Source organism: Rhinolophus ferrumequinum, chromosome 18 (assembly GCF_004115265.2).
Source record: "Rhinolophus ferrumequinum isolate MPI-CBG mRhiFer1 chromosome 18, mRhiFer1_v1.p, whole genome shotgun sequence".
Classification (NCBI taxonomy): Eukaryota; Metazoa; Chordata; class Mammalia; order Chiroptera; family Rhinolophidae; genus Rhinolophus; species Rhinolophus ferrumequinum.
This window is the reverse complement of record NC_046301.1, coordinates 35,809,273-35,829,627: the sequence shown is the minus strand read 5'-3', so window position 1 is coordinate 35,829,627 and position 20,355 is coordinate 35,809,273. Positions and strand designations below refer to the sequence as shown.

General features: G+C 36.2%; 1 protein-coding gene across 8 annotated transcripts in view; it reads left to right on the top strand.

The window, feature by feature from the left end:
- CLCN3 (chloride voltage-gated channel 3) overlaps window positions 1-20,355 on the top strand; it is a 75,147-nt gene that overhangs the window by 2,733 nt on the left and 52,059 nt on the right. For all 8 annotated transcript variants that reach the window (XR_004425570.1, XR_004425569.1, XR_004425568.1 and 5 more), the window contains exon 2: window positions 7,847-8,022. Coding sequence is in view for 5 of the 8 variants with exons in the window: in XM_033133916.1 (XP_032989807.1) it covers window positions 7,863-8,022 (160 nt within the window). In the remaining 3 variants the exon portion in view is untranslated. The remainder of the gene's footprint in view (window positions 1-7,846; window positions 8,023-20,355) is intronic.

Sequence of the window (20,355 nt, the reverse complement as noted above, 5' to 3'; positions counted from 1 at the left end):
TTTCATAGTCACATTCACATATGTACATAAGCATTATAGTTATGATTTATTTTGATTCTTGAAGATGAATATTCCTTAGTTAAGTATAAAATGGAAGATGAACCCATGTGGGGAAACTGCCCATTTGCATTACTGAAATATAAAGAGATTTGATCTGCAACTTTGACTGGAACCAAGTTAAAAAAATATATTTCATGTCCTTATGGGAAGTAGTTGAACAGTTTGTTTTGTAAAATCATGAAAATTATTTGATTTTCAAAGTTTAAGTCTTCCACAGCATGTTTTTGATGAATTTTGTTTACCTTTCTCCCTTGTTACAATCTGAGCCTGTGTGTTTGTGTGTGTGTGTGTGTGTGTGTGTGTGTGTGTCTGTGTTTTAAAATCATCTACCATTTAACCCTTGAATAGCTCTAAAAGTTTTTATGAATCTAGGAAATTTTCTTCAGAGTAGACAGCTATTTCCTTTATCAGGTTATCCATTTCATACTTTTTTGAAGAAAAATATATAAGGCGTAGTAATTTGGACATGGCAGCTAACTTAATGAACAGTATGGACAAAATATCAAGTTATATTACTTTTGGGAGAAATCAGTTTCATTATTGTCATATCTTATATGAGTTGACTATTTGTATCAGAATAAATTCTTTCTTACTACTGTCACGTGCCAATCTATGTTTCATGGTGTTATATGGGATGGAGGGGTCATTCCCTGGTGAAACAAATTTGAGAAGCTTTTCATAAATTTTGTTTAGTTAATGTTTACTACAGGATTTTTCAAGAACCTTTCTTATGCTATTTATTTTCCATTATAGTTCTAGACAGAGGTATGCTTTATTACTTATGCTAGTTTGACCATGGAACCTTTCTACTGGACTTGGGTTCTGTGCACGTATTCACTCATCTCCAGATGTATTTGTTGTCTTCTTGGCTCCCTAGCTTGATTTATGACAATACTTTTGCTTCAGTTAAACTCTTTTCTCACCTCTGCCCCAGAAAATCCCATTTAATTTTGAAGGTTCAGCTCAAGTGTGTCTTCCTCCAAAGAGGGTTTCTCATAATCAATTAGAGTGGGATGTGGTCTTTTCTCTGAGCTCTTATAACAGTTCTTGTATCTTCTGTGACATCTGTCATGTATTGCCTTTTATTATATGAATATTTAGTAATTTAGAGAAAAATATTACATCTCTTAACGACAGTATATATAAAGTTTTATTACTGAAAGCTGTTAGTCCTATACCAGTATGATGCCATTAATCAGTAAAAATCTTATTTATATTTTTTACAATTTTTTGCACATTAGTAACTACTCTATAAATATTAGTAAATGAATAAATGATGTTGAAATTTATTGTCACATTTTAATCTTTGTGCTTGGTTAGCTTATGGAAGCACATACTCATACAGTTCTTAATATATTTATATGAAAATTCTCCTTACATTCAAAGGGCTAGATCAGTCAGTTTCACTTCCCTGCCATCATTGCCCTTGAGGCTTTTGTCTGTCTCTCGAGTTGCTAACATTTGGGATTTTCATTGCTTCTTTTACTTAGATCGTTCCTACTTTTCTGTCAGCTTATTGGCCAACCAGATAGCTGACAAACTCATCTTTGACACTTAGCCATGGTCCTCCGCCCTAAACAGTCTTCTTTATGAGAGAGGCAAAACTTTGTTGGGAGCTGTGAAAAATTAGTGCACTACCTCAGGCCATTTCCAGGGTTTTCCTGTTTCTGCTGCTCAATCTCCATGCCGTTTGGTGGCTAGATTGGTGTACTGAAGGGAGGTACATTCCCTTCATTGTAGTCTGGCCTTCAATAGGACTAAAGCCTGGATGTATCATTCTACAGTTGGAAAGCCACTCTGGTCTTGAGTGCTATATGCTGGAGGAGACTAAAATGTGTTTCCTCCAACTGTTATGAACTAATTAGTCAAGTCAGAAATTTAGCAGCTTATTTTAGATTTCTTCTTCACCCTTCTCCACATTTTCTGAGTTACCACATCCTCTTAAATATTTCTCAAAACTCCTCTTCCTTATTGCTGTGTCTTAGCTCACTATGCCTTCACTATCTGATATTTAGAACTGTTCAAGGGTCTATTAGGATAAGGGTCACCTAACTCCTATCCCTGTCTTTAAGTCTTTCAGTCTCTTGCCTTTCTAATCTGCATTCCACACTGCTGCATTGGCCTGCCAAAATTCACTGATCTTGTGGTTTCTCTCCTAAAACTCTTAATGGCTTCGCATGCGTATAAATAAGTTTCTTAGCATGACATAGGAGCCCCTCCTTCCTTGATCTTGCCGTTGTTCACCTCTCCACTAATCTCTAGTCCCCTACCTCTTCCATAAGCTACCCAAGCAGATCCTGTTACTATGCTGCTGTGTTTTTGCACATTTTTTTTGCCTTTATTGACTTTTCACTTCAGTTTGCCTGATTGACTCATTCTAATTATTTGTTACTCAGCAAAAACCTTCCTCTGTTACTAAATGTTCACAGACTCCCAGGCAGTAAAGCAGTATGTTTATTTTTTTCAATGTTATCAAATACCTTGTCTGTATGTATACCTCTCTTGTGGGACTTACACCATAGTGTGGTTATATATGTGTCTTTCACCTTCACTGCCTTGGGAATAGGGACCATGTTATTCATTACCTCAGCACCTGGCTTTGTGCCTGGTATATGCTAGGTGTTCCATAAATGCTTGTTGAATAAATTAATAAGGGATTCTGAAAACTAACTTTGGCTACTCGGTACATGGTGATTCTGGAAATTCACGTAACGAGAATAGGAGCACAAGTGAGTTTGGGGCAAATGTTCATTCAGTTTAGAATTTGAATTCCCATACAACATCCAAGTAGAGATGAACCATGCATTTCTTATTCATTCTTATTATAAATACTAAAGGACCCAGAAAAGCAAAGGAACTAGAATAGCTAAAACAGTTTTGAAAAAATAGGAATAAAGTGTGAGAAATCAATCTATTCCATTTCAAAACCTAGTATAGAGCTACAGGAATCAAGAGTGTGGTATTGCTGTAAGTATAGTAGCTACAGACACATGGATAAACAGAATAGAATAGAATTCTGAAATAGACCCAGGCAAATATGCCCAACTAATTTTTGACAGAGTTTCCCCCCGCCAAGAAAAGAACCTCAGCCTATGTTTTATACCTTATACAAAAATTCACTGAAAATAGATCACAGACTTAAATGTAAAATGTAAAACTATAAAACTTTGGAAAAAAATTTAGAGGAAAATCTTTGGGAGGTGGGTTTTTTAGATTTGACCCCAAAAGTATAGTCCATAAAAGAATAATTGATCAATTGAACTTCATCAAAAGTAAATATTTTTGCTTTGTGATAGACCCTGTTAAAAGGAAGCTACAGAATGGGAAAAAAATATTTACAAACCACATATCTGATAAAGGACTAGTATTTAGACTATATGTCCTAAAATATGAAATAGAAGTAAAAAAGCAGTCCAGTTAGAAAATGGTAGAAGAGGTACAGTCATTTCACTGAAGAGAGTATAAAGATAGCCAATAAGCAAATGAAAAGATGTTCAACATCATTAATCGTTAGGGAAATGCAAGTTAAAACAATGAGACATCACTACACCTCTCAGAATGGCTAAAATAAAAACTAATGACAATACTGAGTGCTGGTAAGGATATGGAGAGACTGGACATTGTTGGTTGGAATGTAAATGGGAATGTAAAACTGGCAGTTTCTTAAAAACCTAAACATGCAGTTACCAGATGACCCATGTATTGCACTCCTTGATTTTTATCTTAGAGAAATGTAGACTTAAGTTCACAAAAACCCCCAAAGACCTGTAAATGGATATTTGTAGCAGTTTTTTTCATAATAGCCAAAGCCTAGAAAAGAGGTAGATACTCTTCATTGAGTGAATGGTTAAACAAACTCTGGTACATCCATATCATGGAGTACTACTCAGCAGTATAAGAACAAAAACAACTATTGATACATACAAAAAACCTGCATAAATCTCTAGAGAATTATACTGAGTGCAAAGAGCTAATCCAATAAAGTAATATATTTTATGATTCCATTTATGTGACATTCTTCAACTGGCATATTTATAGAAATAGAAAACAGATTATGCATTGCCAAGGGTTAAGGAAATGGGGTTGGAGGGGGCAGGAAGAAGGTGGGTGTGGCAGTGAAAGGGCAGCAGGAGGGATTCTCGTGGTAATGGGAATGACCCGTGTCTTGACTGAATCAGTCTCAGTATCCTGATTGTGCTATTGTACTATAGAGTTTTACAAGTTACCGTTGGTTTCTGGGTAAAGGGTACAGATTCTCTGTATTATTTAGTACAACTGCATGAGAAATCACAATTGTCTCAAAAAGTTCAATGAGAAAATACGTGAATACATATGAGTATTATGTGCCAGGTACTGTGCTAACCATTGAGTATGTAATGTTGAGCAAAAGTTTACCAAGTGCCAAACCTGATGGTACATTCTAGAAGGGAAGGTGGACATTAATAATCACATAAATAAGTATACTATTACAACTGTGCTAAGTGCTAAAAAGGAGAAAAGCAGACATATAAGAACTAGCAATGAAAATTTGACCTAGTCAGGAAAGATTTGCCCAGGTAGTAAGTAGGTCAAGGGAGGCTTTCCTGCCTACTAGTAGCTGCATGACGTCGGACAAGTAATTTAAACTCTCTGTGCCTCAGTTTCTCATGTGTTAAATGGGGATAATAGCACGTAAGCTTTAGGATTGTGTTTGTATTTAATACAAATATTAAATGAGGTAATTTGTAACATGCTTAGGATAGTGCCTAACATATCGTAAACTCTGTTTAAGAATTTGTTAAATAAATACATACATATGTGCATACATACGTGCATATATACTTGATGTGAGATCTGAAGCATGAGTAAGAGAGGATTAGTTGAAGAGGAGAGGGTATTTTCTGGGCTGAGGGAGCAATAAAGGTACTGGGGCTGGAGACAGGAAAGAGCCTTGTAGGAGTGAGAGGAAGATCAGCGAGTCAAGAGTACTCCTGCAAGAAGTACACACTACAGAGTGAAGCTGGGGAACAAGGAGGAGGCCCAGGCTGCACAGGGCTTTGTCTGCGGTTAGTCTTCTAAGAGTGGTGAGAAATGATTAAGACTTTAATCCATGAAGTGAGGGAGAGGATACTGGTCAGACTTGCTTGTAGAAAAGACCATGCTGGCTGCGGTGTGGAGATCAGATTAGAGGGGGTCAAGGTGATTCTGCATAGCTCATTTAGGAACTTACTGCAACAAACCAGGCTTTATCCCTGGAGATTTTATAGGTTACACTAATCTTCATAACTCTGCGGGAAGATATTCAGAAGTTACTGTGTGTCTGTTACAGTGTTTTGAGATGGCTTTAAATATATTTTTTGACAATAAAAAAGGAAAAGGTGACTTTATGATATTGTTTTCATTTTTTTTAATATGCAAAATTTCAGCTGTCGTATTATGGTTTAATTAGCCTTTTGTGGGCAAGCCTGGGAATCAAGTTTAGAACCTAAAAAGATTTAACACTGCTATCCAGATTTCTTTGTGCTACCTTTATGCCCAATAAAAACTTTGTGTTGAAAATACAAGCCACATATGTAATTTTAAATTTCTTAGTAGCCATATTAAAAATGTAAAAAGAAAATGGTAAGATTCATTTTAATACTATATTTTATTTAATATAATATATCTAAATTATTATTTCAACATAGAATCAATATAAAATTATTAATGTTTGATATTTTTTTTCTTACAAGTCTTAGAAATCCAGTAGGTGTTTTACCTTAGAACACATCTCAATTTGGACGAGTCATGTTTCAAGGCCAGTGTTATATTAGGTTTCTGGGTTAATAAGAAAAAAAATAGTGTTTTTTTTTTAAAAGTTATAGAATTTATGGAAGTAGTAACCCATGCACACCTGAGTTTAATAAACTTTTGGAACAGGATTGGTAGCTTGTGTTATAACGAATGATGTAAAGTGTAGAGGTCTCAGAGGTGTTAGTGAAATTAAGTTTTTTTACATATTTAAAAGAGCTAAGTTACTAGTTAACACTTGTGGTTTTTAAGGGACTTTTGGGGATAAATAGAGGAGATATGTTGAAACTTGCTGACTGAGGTCCTAGTAAACAGAAAGGAACTTACTGCCTGATTTATTGCAGTAAGTTCCTAAATCTCTTAGTATTTTAGAGATTTCTCAGTGATGTGCAGCTGTTTATTGATGTCTGTTATCATGTGTACTAAGCCCTTCTAGTCTGATTATCATGTAAAGAAGTGAAGAAAAGAATGTGTGTGTTCTTTGCAAAAATCTTAGCATACATGCTTTGATATATCAAAATTAGAATGATTCTTGAACTATTAATGCTTTTTTTTTTTTTAAAGCTTTTGGGTATTTACATAAGAGCCACAATATTTAATTTGACTGCCTCCATGGACACTGCAAAGTTTTTAGCATGAACTTAGTTATTTTCATACTATTCTTTAAAATTCACCTTAAATATTATATAAAACTCTTACCTTAGTACCTTCTAACAAATCTCAGTATGTTATAGTTGACCATCTTTGGTAGGAGTAACCATAAAACATTAATTAAGTTGCAATGCAGTACATATTTAAATTTTTCTTTGTAATTTATGTGCTTGTTTTTGGTTATTCTCCTAAGGCAATATTAATACTGTTGTAGACAGTATTTGTTGTTGAAAACTGAATACATTTTTATTTTTTATCTCATTGGAAAAACAATTTGACATTTATTAATCTGTATTTTACATACCAGTCACCATGCCAGATGCTGAGAATAGAGACATGTCCTCATGGAGCTCTCAAAAATTCTCTAAAGTGGTCTTTGAGTTAGGAAATTTATGTAATAAATCTGTAATATTTTATTTTTCTAAAAAAGTATAAAAACTTTACAAGTTTTAAACTATTATAGCTCTTTGAGGTTATTTTTCCATGTGGAGAAGGAAAATTTATTGAAGAGATTGTCTTGTTGTACAAGGCTTACAGGTTTCACTACTTTTATGGCTATCTTTCAAATCCCACACACAAACCTTTCAAGTCTTTTGCTAATGTCTGCCACATTTATGTTGAACCCTCATTTTGAATTTGAGCAAGTAGGTTGATATATTTAAAAAAAATCAAACTATTTTGGAGTAATACAGTTTTCAAAGTTAGAGAAAAAGAGCATTGAAAACCTATGCTTATTTGGTATTATCAGCTTTGAAAAAAATGAAAACTGTTGCTTATAATATTTTCTATGGCTGATATTTGACCATGGGCTCTGAAACTTTTAATTTTAAAATGATGATAGAATAAAATTAATATTAAAATTTAAATTACAGTATTTAAAATTAGTACCTGCATCTGCTAAAATATTCAGGAGGGGCAAACAGTCTCACTTTCAAACCTGGTACTTCAGCCATCTTGTTCCTTTCTCCTGTGGTCAATTTTCTTGGAAATCCCTCCAGGGATAGTCGAGCGAGGAATTACCCCCTGCTCCGTTTGGGAAGAAAACCCACATACATTATAGTATACTCTAAACACTTCTCTGTACTTTATTATTAAGTTTTTTTTAAGTACAATTATTAAGTTTTTAACTTAATAATTATCTTGAAGAAATTCTTCCTTTTTTTATAGCTATGTAGTGAGAATACAATTATTAAATCATCCCCAAAGATTTAACATAACAGATGTTTAGCTATTGTTACAGTGAATAAATTCAGTATTTTTTTTTTTTGTAAATATTGAGATCAGAAGTTTCCTTTTGTCCTGTTAAAGTAGATGATTTTTATTAGGTGTGGAAAGTTTTAACACCATTTTCCCCCCTTTTTTTCAGATAACCAGACAGCTCAATGGAGTCTGAGCAGCTGTTCCATAGAGGTTACTATAGAAACAGCTACAACAGTATAACAAGTGCAAGTAGTGATGAGGAACTTTTAGATGGAGCAGGCGTTATTATGGACTTTCAAACTTCTGAAGACGACAATTTGTTAGACGGTGACACAGTAGTTGGTAAGTTTGACATTGGAACTCTTTTAATATTGGTAGTCATGGATATCTACTAGTAATCAGTATATACATTGTTTTATTGAGGTTGCATTTTTGGGTAACTTTCTTAATTGAGGTGATTCATGGACATTAATGTAACCATATTTAAAGTGTACACAAGTCAGTGGCATTTAGCACACTCACAATGTTGTGCAAATAATGCTTCTGCCGTGTTTCCCGAAAATAAGACCTAGCCGGACAATCAGCTCTAATGCGTCTTTAAGTTTTGCTCCAAAAGACGCATTAGAGCTGATTGTCTGGCTAGGTCTTATTTTCGGGGAAACACAATATCTAATTCCAAACATTTTCATTACCCCTAAAGAAAACCTTACACAGAGTATCTGGATAAACTTTTAAAATTTAAATATGACATAATACAGAGAATTGTACAACAGTAATTGAAGTTCTCAGAGAAACAGAACTAATAGGATATATATTGAAATATAGGAAGAGTTCTTCTTTATGAAGGATTGGCTTTCATGATTGTGGAGGCTGAGAAGTCCCATGACATAGCATCTGCAAATTGGAGGGCCAGGAACGTTGATGGTGTAGTTCTAGTCCAAACCCAAAGGTCTGAGAATCGGGGGAACCAATGGCACGAGTCCCAGTCTGAGTCTGAAGGCCCCAGATCCAGGAGCACCTGTATGGAGGGCAGGAGAGGATAGATGCCCGCCCCCCCACAGCTGAAGCAGAGAGCAAATTGACCTTTCCTCTCTGCCTTTTTGTTCTATTCAGATCCTCAAGTAATTGGATGATGACCATTTTCATTGGTGAGGGCATCTATTTTCAGTCCACAGATTCAAATGCTAATCTCTTCCTGAAAGGTCCTCCCAAACACAGACACAGAAATGTTTCACAGGGTATCTGGGCATCCCTTAGCCCAGTCAGGTTGACACATAAAATTAACCATCACAACAATTATCAGATCATAAGTGTGGAAATTGGTGAATTTCTACAAAGTGAACACAATCATGAACTACCTACCCCTCAATCAAAAAGTAAAACATTATCATCATTTTCCCCCAGAATCCTTCCTTGTTCCCCCGTCCAGTTTCAAAGATAACTATTGTTTTTATTTCTATTGCTATAAATTAGTTTTGCAGGTATTTAAACCTTATGTAAATGGAATTACACGATGTATATCTTTTGTGTCTCGTGTCATTTACTTGTGTTTTGAGATTCATCTATGTTGTTGAATATAACAGTAGTTAACTTATTTTCATTGCCATGTAGTATCCAGTTGTGTAAATATGCTGTAATTTATCTATTCTATCCATGATATATTGTTGATATTTAGGTGTTGTTTTTCTTCTTTCATGTTTTGGCTATTAACAGTGCTGCTGTGAATTGTCATGGACATGTATTTTCGTGCACATTATGTACACAATTCGGTGGCTTTTATATCTTGAAATGGAATTTTTAGATGACAACATATATGGATCCCAGTGCTACCAGACATTGTCAAAGATGGTTCCAAAGTGGTTGTAGCATATACATTCTACCATATCTGGGAGTTCTAATTGCCCCACGTCTTCACCAATACTTGATATTATCAGTTTTTAGAATTTTGGCTATTCTAGTGTGGATGCATGCAGTAGTCTTGAATTTTGATTTTAATTTACAGTTGACTGATGGCTTATAAGTTTAAATGCCTTTTGGTATGTTTATTGGCTTTTTAGATCACCTCTTTTGAAGTGCTTGTTCAGTCTTTTTGCCTATTTTGTAAGAGTTCTTTATGCGTTCTGGTTATGAGTCCTTTGTCGGATATATGTATTGAAAATTTCTTCTCTCTGTGATAACCCTTTTCACTCTCTTCCTGGCATCTTTCGATGAAAATGTCATCAATTTTAACGAAATCTAGTTAATCTTTTCCTTTATTTTTTGGGTTATTTTGGTTGGTTGGTTTTGGTAAAGATATTTTCCCATACCGCGGGGTCATGAAGATATTTTCTCGTTTTCTTTTAGAAGTTTTCTTTTTTAGTGTTTTTCACAGTTAGATTTATAATCTACTTGCAATTAATTTTTATATGTGGTCTCAGTTAAGTCTTCAGATTCATTTTTTCCCTTTGGATAACTAGTTTACCCAGCAGCATTTATGGAAAAAACTTTCCATTCTCCAGTGTACATCTTTTGTCATCTGCCAAGGGGATGTAATTCTGTATGTCCATTTCTGGACTTTCTACTATACTACCTTGAAATATTTGTCTATTCTTATGCCAGCATATATATGCGTTTTGTTTTTCACATCGGTCTTTTATTGACATATAGTCCATTTACATTTATTGTAATCACTGATATATTTGGGTTCAAATCTACTGTCGTTCTATTATATTTGTCACCGCAAATATATTTTCTTCTATTCCCCCAATACCTTGTTAGTTATGCATTCTCTTATATTTTGTTTGATGGATTACTCTAGAGATTATAACATGCACTCTTGTCTTATTAATTATACTATAAATTAGTACTTTTACCACTTCATGGAATATGTAAGACCTTAAGGGAACTTCGCCATTGTTTAATCCTTCTGCTTTTTGTGCCATTCTTTTCCTCTATTTTAATTCTTTGTATGTTAACCTTCACAAGACATTATTGTCGTTGTTTTATATCATTATCCGTTTAGATTTAGCTACACCTCTACTTTTTCTGTAGCTCTTCTTTTTATACTGCATTTTCATGTTTCTGTCTGGGATTGTTATCTTTTTGCCTGAAGAACTCTCGTTCGTATATTTTTAAATTACCATCTGCTAGCAATAAGTTCACTCAGCTTTTGTAAAACTCTGTTTCACCTTTATGTTTGAATATTTTTGCAGTTATATTCCAGATTTTTAATTATCTTCTTTGAACACTTTAAAGATGTAATTTTGGTGTCCTTTGCCTTCTGTTATTTCTGTTGAAAAGTCACCTATCTGTCTTAATTATTTTCCCCTCTGACTGCTTTTTTTCCTCTCTGACAAAGAATCTTTTCTTTGTCTTTGGTTTTTATAAACTTTACCAGGGTTTGCCTAAGTGTGATTTTCCTTGTATTTATCCTGGCTGAGGTTATTAGAGCTTCCTAAATTGTGACTTGATTTTTTTTTTCATTTTTGGATAATGTTAACAGTGTATCCTCAAATATTTTTCCTGCCACTCTCTCCCTCTTCCAGGTTTAGGACTTCAGTTACATGTGTTTCCTGTGCTGTTTTCTGTATTTTTTAAATCTTTTTTTCTTTTCATTTGGATATTTCAACTCATTTGGATCAATAACATGAAACACAATAGCTGGATCATGTGTTAAGAGTACATTTAGTTTTGTAAGAAACTACCAAACTGTCTTTCAACGCGGCTGTGCCGTTTTGCATCCATCCAGCAGTGAATGAGACTTCCTGTTGATCCACATGATGTATGTCAGCACTTGGTGTTGTCAGTATCTTGGATTTTAGCTCTTGCAATAGCTGTATAGTGGGATCTCAGTGTTTGCTATCAAGTTTTGATCAGTTATTTTTCAGCTAAAGAATTCCCATTTTATTTTATTTATTTTTTTTATAGATTTCTGTACTCTGGAAGAAACTCTCTCTTTTTTTTTTTTTTTTTTTTTGAGCATATTAATTACTTGTTTAAAGTTCATGTCTGAGTATTCTAATATCAGGACCGTCTGGGGTCTTTGTATATTGCCTGTTTCTCTTTTGGTTTAGAGTGTTTTGGTCCTGACTCCAGGTAGGCTTTGTAATTTTTGATTGGTGGTTATTGTATACAAAAAGTTATAGATGTTCTGGATGATGTTATCTTTCCTATAGTGTATTTATTTTTCTTTTCCTTGGCAAACAGGTCGTGTACAAGCAAATGACATCAGTGTCATCAAAGATTGAGAGAATTTGCGGCATGGTTTCAGACGTTCTGAGAGTTAGTCTATTTTTGGCTCACTTTATTTTTGGGGCATGGCCCTTGAGAATTTTAGTAGAAAGCCTCCTGTGTTTACCAAGACTCCTTTTCTTCGGTGGGCACTGAAATCCAGTGTTTGTCTCCCTGGTGTTTTGAGAGTGCTGACAGCTCTGCTTATCATTTTAGTCTCTTAACCACTGTTTCTTCCTTAGTTTCTCAGCCTCTCATGAAGTTTAGGGATCATAATATTTGTAGGGGAAAAGCACCATAGAATGAACTGTTTTGTCTCTTTCTCCAGGATATTGGCCCATTGAAGTCTTCATTGCCTTGGTGGTCTTGAGCTTCAAATTTTGTCTCCTTCGTCCCACGAGACTGCCAAAAGCTCCCAACCATCCCTCTCTTTTTTGCCTCTCAGTCACTATACTTAATGAATTAGGAAATGGCTCAAGGGCAAAAAATGGTTGAGACTGTTTACCTCTGTTTCACTTCTTTTTGGAATCTTGTCATTTCAGGTTCTTCTGCCTTGTATGTTCTCTGGCTCTTTTGAATGTTCTTTGATTTAAAAAAAAAGAAATATAGTATTTTGCTGTTATTTGTAATTTGTTCTCTTCATTACTGATAGGTTTTCCCCCATGATTTTAATCACAGAATTATAAACCAGATAAACACATGTGTTCATAATTTGAAAAATCAGGTGAAATTTAATAGCATACCCATATTTAATAGTATACCAAGTATTCAGGTAACTCCGTGGCCCTTTATGTGAGGCAGAGAATTAACTCAGAGAAGTAGAAAGACATAGGAGGAACTCGCTCTTTCCGTACTGCCATGAAGTATTGGTGTTGTTATCATTCCTAGTCTTTTAGTAGGAGAGAGTGCCAAGTGGGAGGGAGGGAGCGAGGGTACAAGAAAGGATCTGCTTTTGTTGCTCTTTCTCTTATCAGGGAGGATAATTTTCCTAGAACCCTATCCCTAGACTTCCTGCTATCCCTAGACTTCCACTTCCACTGGCGAGAACTGGTTACATGCCCACACCTAGACTGATCGCTGACAAAGAGCAAGGGGATTACTGACTGATTAGAACCATCATGATTCATTCCCTGGGATTAGGCACATCACCACACCGAACAAAATTAAGGTTCTATTAGCAAGGGAGAAGTTGGAGGAACTGTAGGGTAAAGCAACCATTGGTGTTTTCCATATAGATTCTCTCCTCAAAGTTAGTCTAGTTGAAGGTACAAGATGTGGAACAGCAGTTGGCAATAACTGTGTTAGGAGTTAAATCGGGTGGTACATATTCTAAATGATACATCTTGAAAAAAAGGATATTAATTTGATACCCCGTTAGAATTGCTGAGAGTGTTCTAGAAGGGGTGCATGAAGGCCCAGCAGTAGGAAAAGATATTATGTTGTGAGACAACGAACATCCTTTTGTAAGATAGTGATATCGTTTCTTTCAGCAAAGCCGATGTTGTCCTGTTAACATGAGCTGGCAGAGGAATGTCCTAGAAGAAGTGGGGACCTCAGATTAGATCTACCCTCATGGGCTAGGACAGATGTCAGAGGGGAGAGCTCATTTCTGTGTCTTCCGTGGAGGTGGACAGTAGGACAGGCAGCTGGGTATTAGATATTCTTTCATAACTCAGTATTGTTTTAGTATAAAAAAATTTTTAAAAAGGAATTAATCACTGGAAAGTACTGATAGTGTTTCTGGCATGTGTTGAATGAAAGTCTGTTGTGTTCCGTGGCTTTCAAGTTGTAGACCCCAGTTTACATCGTGGCCCTGCCAATTACTAGCTCTGTAATCTCTGCAAGTCACTAGCCTCTCTATGCCTTAGTTTTCTCCTATTTAAAGAAGAGTAATAATACTCTTTAAATTATTGCTTTGAGAATTAAGTGCATGGAGAGACCTTAACACATAAATAATGTAGATAGAATCCTTACCATAGTAATTGGCTCATGGTAAGGACTATTTGTATAGTAGCTGTTTCTGTTTTCTTCTACGTTCCTTCCCCCTTGCATATATTACACTCTGCCCCTTCAACTTAGCAATTTTCTTTTAGTATACAAGTGAGATGTCAGGAATGTTTCCAGTAGTATTAGAAAAGGGGATACGACTGTGATCAAAAGATACGGTGAATGTTTAAATAAAAAAAAAATTACTACAGTAAAAGACACATTGCCATTACTCCCCCTCAAAATACTCCCCCTCGCTTCGAACATCATTCTTGCCACTTTCTGAAGCAGTTCTGGAAGTCCTCTTTCGTGAGTGTCTTTTACTTCATCATCCATCATGACAATGCTCCGTGTCACACATCGCTTCTGGTATATGGCAACTTCTGTCAAATAAAAACATTGTGGTGTGTCCTCATCTACTTTACTTACCGAATCTGGCACCATGCAACTAACTTCTGGCTCTTCCCCAAAGTCAAAATGACCATGAAAGGAAAAAAGTTTTGAATCAATTCAGGACATCGAGGCAGCCACAACAGTGCCACTAAAGACACTCGGAGTGTGTCTTAGGATGAGGCCAAACGTCACAGTCCAGGGTCCTTAGTTCTGCAGACACAGAAGCGTGGCGTCATTGCGAAACTCAGCTGTCTCTTATAAGTGGGTTCATACTGGGCATTAACCAGGATTTTAGGTACAAACATACAGATATATTTACAGTGGGAAATACGCTAATGTTCTGCTTCACTTAAAGAATATAAAGGAGCTTGTAAAGACACACAAAATTCAGTAAGTATTTGAGAAGGGTGAAGCAAAGAGAAAACACCTTAAAGTGACATAGAATGTAGAGATGAATGAGGCCCATAAAAAAATATTAGCAGTACACTTTCTAAGGGGAGACTACAGATTTGGCTCGAAGCTTTGTAGCAGCAAGTGACATGATGGAGCCTGTTTGGTTAAATGACTCACAGTGTTTTTAAGAGCTAAACCCAACCAGTTTGTCAGTGAACACCCTATTACTTATATTAAGTTTCCGAGTGACATTACAAAGTGGGTACTATCTAATGTACTAAACCAATTTTCAAGACCATGCTTGGAGTAAACAGCAGTGATTTTCGCAGGGCTTTTGTTATAACATCCATCAGCGTTGCCTAATTGAATCACAAGATCTAATTTGACAAGGACGCCCTGATTATATGGTATAGGCATTGATTATTTCTGATGTCCTGGCAGGATCCATAGATATATTTTAGAGTAGATGGACTATGTAGAGAGTTTCCAAAGTCATCAATGTATATTATGTTGTTTTTTTTGCTGAAGGTTTAACATGTATTAGATTATAGTGATTTTAGGATTACATTTTGGAACTGTAACAGAGCTATTTATGTACATTCAGCTGGTTTTCCTTAAGAAAATGAAGAGCCTAACAAAAACTGAGACTGACCAGTAAGGCTTCTTACTGAAAAGTGGTGGCTGAACCTATGGGCACAGTCCAAAGACTTTTTGAGAATAATTTTGTAACTGCTAAAGACATAAATGATTAACAGAAGGTCTAAAATTTATATTCCATGTGACAAAGTCATGATAATTTCACCTATGATAAATTTTAAAAGGGAGTGGCTACCACGGACATTTAAAACAGCTAAAAACCCCAAAGCATTCTCCCTCATATCCATAAGATACCTGGCTTTGAGTAATATTTAGGTATATCTTTTAAGGAAGTGATTCTCAGACCTTTTGTTCATAAGATCTCTTTCTATTCTAGTAAGATTATTAAGGCTCTAACAAGCTTTTTTTTTTTTTAATGTAGGTTATAGCTGTTCATATTTGCTATATTAAAAATTAAACCAGAAAATTTTCAGTTCTTAATTTATTTAAAGATAACAATAACTCGTACATTGTGTCATCAATAACTTTTTAATGAATAACTGTATTATCCAAAACAAAATAAATTTAATGAGAAGAATGGCATTGTTCTACATTTTTGTAAATGTCTCTAACATCTGGCTTAATTTAAAACAGCTAGAGTGTCTGCTGCTTCTCCAGTCAATCTATTGTGATGTGTTGTTTGGTGGAAACATAAGAAATATATGTTTATATAAATACGTTTGACTCTTGAACAACATGAATTTGAACAGTGTGGTTCCTTTGACTTATACATAGATTTTTTTCAATAAATATATTGGAAAATTTTTTGGAGATTTGAAAAAACTCACAGATAAACTGTGTAGCCTATAAATATCAAAAAAAAAAAGAAAAAGGTTAGGTATGTCATGAATGCATAAAAATATGTACATATTTTCTTTTCCTTATGATTTTCTTAATATTTTCTTTAGCTTACTTTATTGTGAGAATACACTATATAATACATACGAAATACAAAATATGTGTTAATTGACTATGTTATCCGTAAGGCTTCTGGTTCACAGTAGGCTATTTAGTAGTTAAATTTGGGGGAAGTTAGAAGTTATACACCGATTTTCAACTGCTGGGGTAGGGATTTGTCAGTGCCCCTACCCCTAACCCTCCGTGTTGTTCAGGAGTCTTAGATATACATTTTTATATCTAAGAAAATTTGGCCTTATACAAATATATAGTTTAAAATGGAAGAATAATTTAAATGGCCTTTCACATATCATTGTGGGTATTCTTCCTTGACACTGCACCAAAACTTGACACATAATTTCTTAAAGATTAATTGCAATGTGGAACCTGAAACCATATTAATGAACATTTCATCCTGTGTTAAATTAAAATCCAGCAGCCTATCTTGTGCTTTGAGTGGATCCTTACCCATGCATGATTTTATAATATGCGTTAATCATTTGGAAATGGATTCACTGATGTATTCGTTTTCTAGGGCTGCCATAACAAAGTATCACCTATTGATTGGGTGGCTTAAACAACAGAGGTCTATTTTCTTACAGTTCTGGAGACTGAAAGTCCAATATCAAGGTTTTGGCAGGGTTGATTTCTTCTGAGTCTTCAGCCTGGAGATGGCTGTCGTCTCCCTGTGTCCTCACATGGTCTGTGTCTATCTGTGTCCTAATGTCTTCTTATAAGGGTATTAGTCCTATTGGACTAGGCCCACACTGTGACATCGTTTAACCTTTTTAAAGGCCCCATTTCCAAATACACTCACATTCTGAGGTACTTGGGGTTAAGGCTTTTATCATACGAATTTTGGTGGGGCACTTCAGCACCTAACAGATTTATACAGATCTTGCTCATGTTCACACGTGTCATTGCACAAAATCAAGCCACATTTTTTTTTTAAAGGTCTTTATTAATATCTACAGTCCCATAAGAAGTATTTAACTTTGGGGAAGCTTTCATGCTCACAGTGGTGAAAACATGGACGTAAACTTGTTGATGTTGTTCTTAACGACATTCTCACTAAGTTCATCTCGTATATTTCTCCTGAGTTTGTTGAGCATCTTTATAACTATTGTTTTAATCTCTTTATCCGACAGATTGCTTGTCTTCATTTCATTTAATTCTTTTTCTGGGGTTTTGTGCTGTCCTTTAATTTGGAATGTATTTGTCTCCTCATTTTGGCTGTCTCTTTGTGTTTGTTTCCATGAATTAGGCAAAACAGCAATATACGTATAGGAGCTTCCTCCCCCTTGTAGACTGCATGTGCTAGGTGTCTTGGGCAGGCCAGCTAGAGCTGGAGCTAGAGTTGGCATGAGCTACAGGCAGACCCAGGGCAAGCTGCACTGGGGCCACCTTGGCAGGCCAGTTGGTGCTGGAGTTCAGATGGACACAGATCTGGGGAGTCCCTGGGGGAAGCCTACCCAGGACGGCCTTGGCAGGCTGGCTGGAGCTGTAGGGGGAGCAGGCTGGGCCATGGAGAGTCCCAGGAGCAAGCTGCGCTGAACTATAGCTGAAGCGGGCAGAGACTGAGAGAACACCCAGGGCAGGCCGTACCAGGGCTGCCTTGGCAGACTGGATGGAGCTGTAGGTGGAGAGGGCTTAGGCTACAGAAGTTCTGGGGACAAGCTGAACCGGGCTGAAGGTGTAGTTGGAGCAGGAGGGAGCCATGGGGAGTTCTAGGGGCCAGCCTCGCCGGAGACCACCTTGGCAGGCTGGTTGGAATTGTAGCTGGAATGGGCTTAGGCCACGCGGAGTCCCAGGGACAAGTTGCACCAGGGTGGGAGTGGCAGCTAGAGTGAGTTTGAGCTGTGGTGAGTCCCAGGGGAAAGCTGCGTCTGGGTCATCTTGCTGGACATGCTAGAATCTGGAGCTGGAGCTGGAGCCGGCTGAAGGGAGCCCCAGGGACAAGCTGCTTTGGGGCCTGGAGCTGTTGCCAGAGAGGGCACAGGCCACCTGGGAGTCTGGCGTGGGCCTGGGGCCTGAGGGGCACGAGGGTGGCCTCAGCCAACTGGCTAGAGCTCCTGGGTCTTGCTCCTGCCCCTGCGGTCAGGGTGGTGGGGAGGGCACTCGGTGGTATCTCCGACACCAGAGAAGTTCCCACACTTCCCTCCGCTAGGGTTAGTGTGCATTTCCTTCCCCTGTAGTCTCAATGGCCTTTGAACAACTGTTTTTTTGTGTTGTTTTTTTCTCACTGTGCCCCAGGGCAGGCAAGTCTGAAAGGCTTTTCAGTGATCCCTCCCTAACTGCAGGCCTGTGCTGGCTGGCGTGGAGTTCCCCTGAGACTGTCTTCCTTTCTCCTACAGGTTTCTGTGTGGTCTCTCTTTTCATTTTGTTGTGCAGAGGCTGTTTAGTCAGGCAGGCCTCAGTTCTTCTCCGGGGCAAATTTTTCAGTCTGTAGGTGTAGATTCAGTGTGTTCAGTGGCAGGAGATGAGCTCAGAGTCTTCCCATGCCACCATCTTGGACCTTCTTTGAATGATTTTTATGGTTGTATCATATTTGAATAAATGAATGTGTTCTAAATTCCTAGAAAAATATTACTGGGAGGAAGGTCTTTATTAATATCTGTTAATGTGTAGTAAATGCAATGCTTGGAAAATTGATGGTAGAATTGTTGCTAAGGATAAACAGTCTAAATGCTGTTAAAGCAATTGGAGTTGTTTGCTTTCTGTGAATAAGAATAATGAAGTTCTTTGATATCAACTGCAGGTCGAAATGATCCAAGAGTAGTTTTTTAGTAAACTTGTAGGTGGATTTATAAACAAAAAAAAATTACTGGTAGTGTGAGGTTGTGGTATAACTCAGAAATCCAAGAAATGTATGCTGAGTTGGAATAATCTGACTTTGCTACAGTATTTCATAGATTATGTATGTTGTCTTTAGTAGATGGCAAGTTGATTTTAGTGTTACTGTTTTATCTGGCATCTACTGATAACATTGGTGGCGTTATTCTAATGAGTGAGGCATTTGGCTCTGAAGTTGAATTTGGAAACATAAACTCTTAAACATTTACAAAAGCATGAAGTGGTTACATTGTGAATCTTCAGTAAAGGGATTTTTCGAAATTCTTAAAATTAAGTTAAATAAAACACTATCACTACCATTTAATGGCTATCTGTTGGGAAAAAATAAAAACTTTCAAAAGGTCTACTCTGAATTAATTTTAGAAATAAATAATATTATTGTTTATCTGATACTTATTCTAAGCAGTGTCACATTTTTAATAAATTTGACACCCTTCACATTTTGTTGCCAATTACTTTGTAAATATTTTCTGCCTCTGAATCTTCAGGTCACGTCAGTCTGAGCAACCTGCTTAACCTACTTAATATGTGTAGGGTAAGGTTCTTCCCAAATTTGTGCATTTGTGTAAGATAAGGCAATGCACTTGGGGAAATCTAACGCATACTAAGTTTATGAAGTATTGTAATTCAATATGTTACTGAAGAACTAGGAGAAAGAACTTGGTGTTATAAAGTGGTGTCTTGACAAAATTAGCCTAAAATACCAATGGAAAGCCTATAAAATACTAGATTGATATCATCGGAAAGGTTATTAAAAATAAGTGAGCTTAGTTGTTTTTTTTAATAAGGCTTTTTGTTTCATATTTATTACCAGTGTGTCAATTTAGAACATTTTAAAAATGGTTAGTGACAAGTAGATACCAAGATTTTTCAAATACCAAGTACCAATATTTTCTGATACATATCAATGTTCCCAAAATAAAATAACCAACGTTAACACAATTTCAGGAGATGGTGATACCACAGCATAATATACCGAAATTACAAAAATCAGATACATCAAACTTTCCCAGTATAAAGAGACTCCTCAAAAACTGCATGATAACGTTAAACTGCCGGCTTGTACCAGCTTGTGTTCATGCATGAATATATTTGACAAATTCCTTCACAAGGAATTGCTTAGGCATTAAAAGTATTTGCGATTTTTGGTTCTGATCTTTAAAAAGAGATCATTGTGTGATGTTTATTAAAGAAACTTTTTCATTTTAATCCTATGATGTATTACTTCGGTAACCAGACAGCTATGCTGAGAGCTAAAACTTCTTATGTTTGTGAAGTATGAATATTGCAAAACCGTTCTGTTTTTTA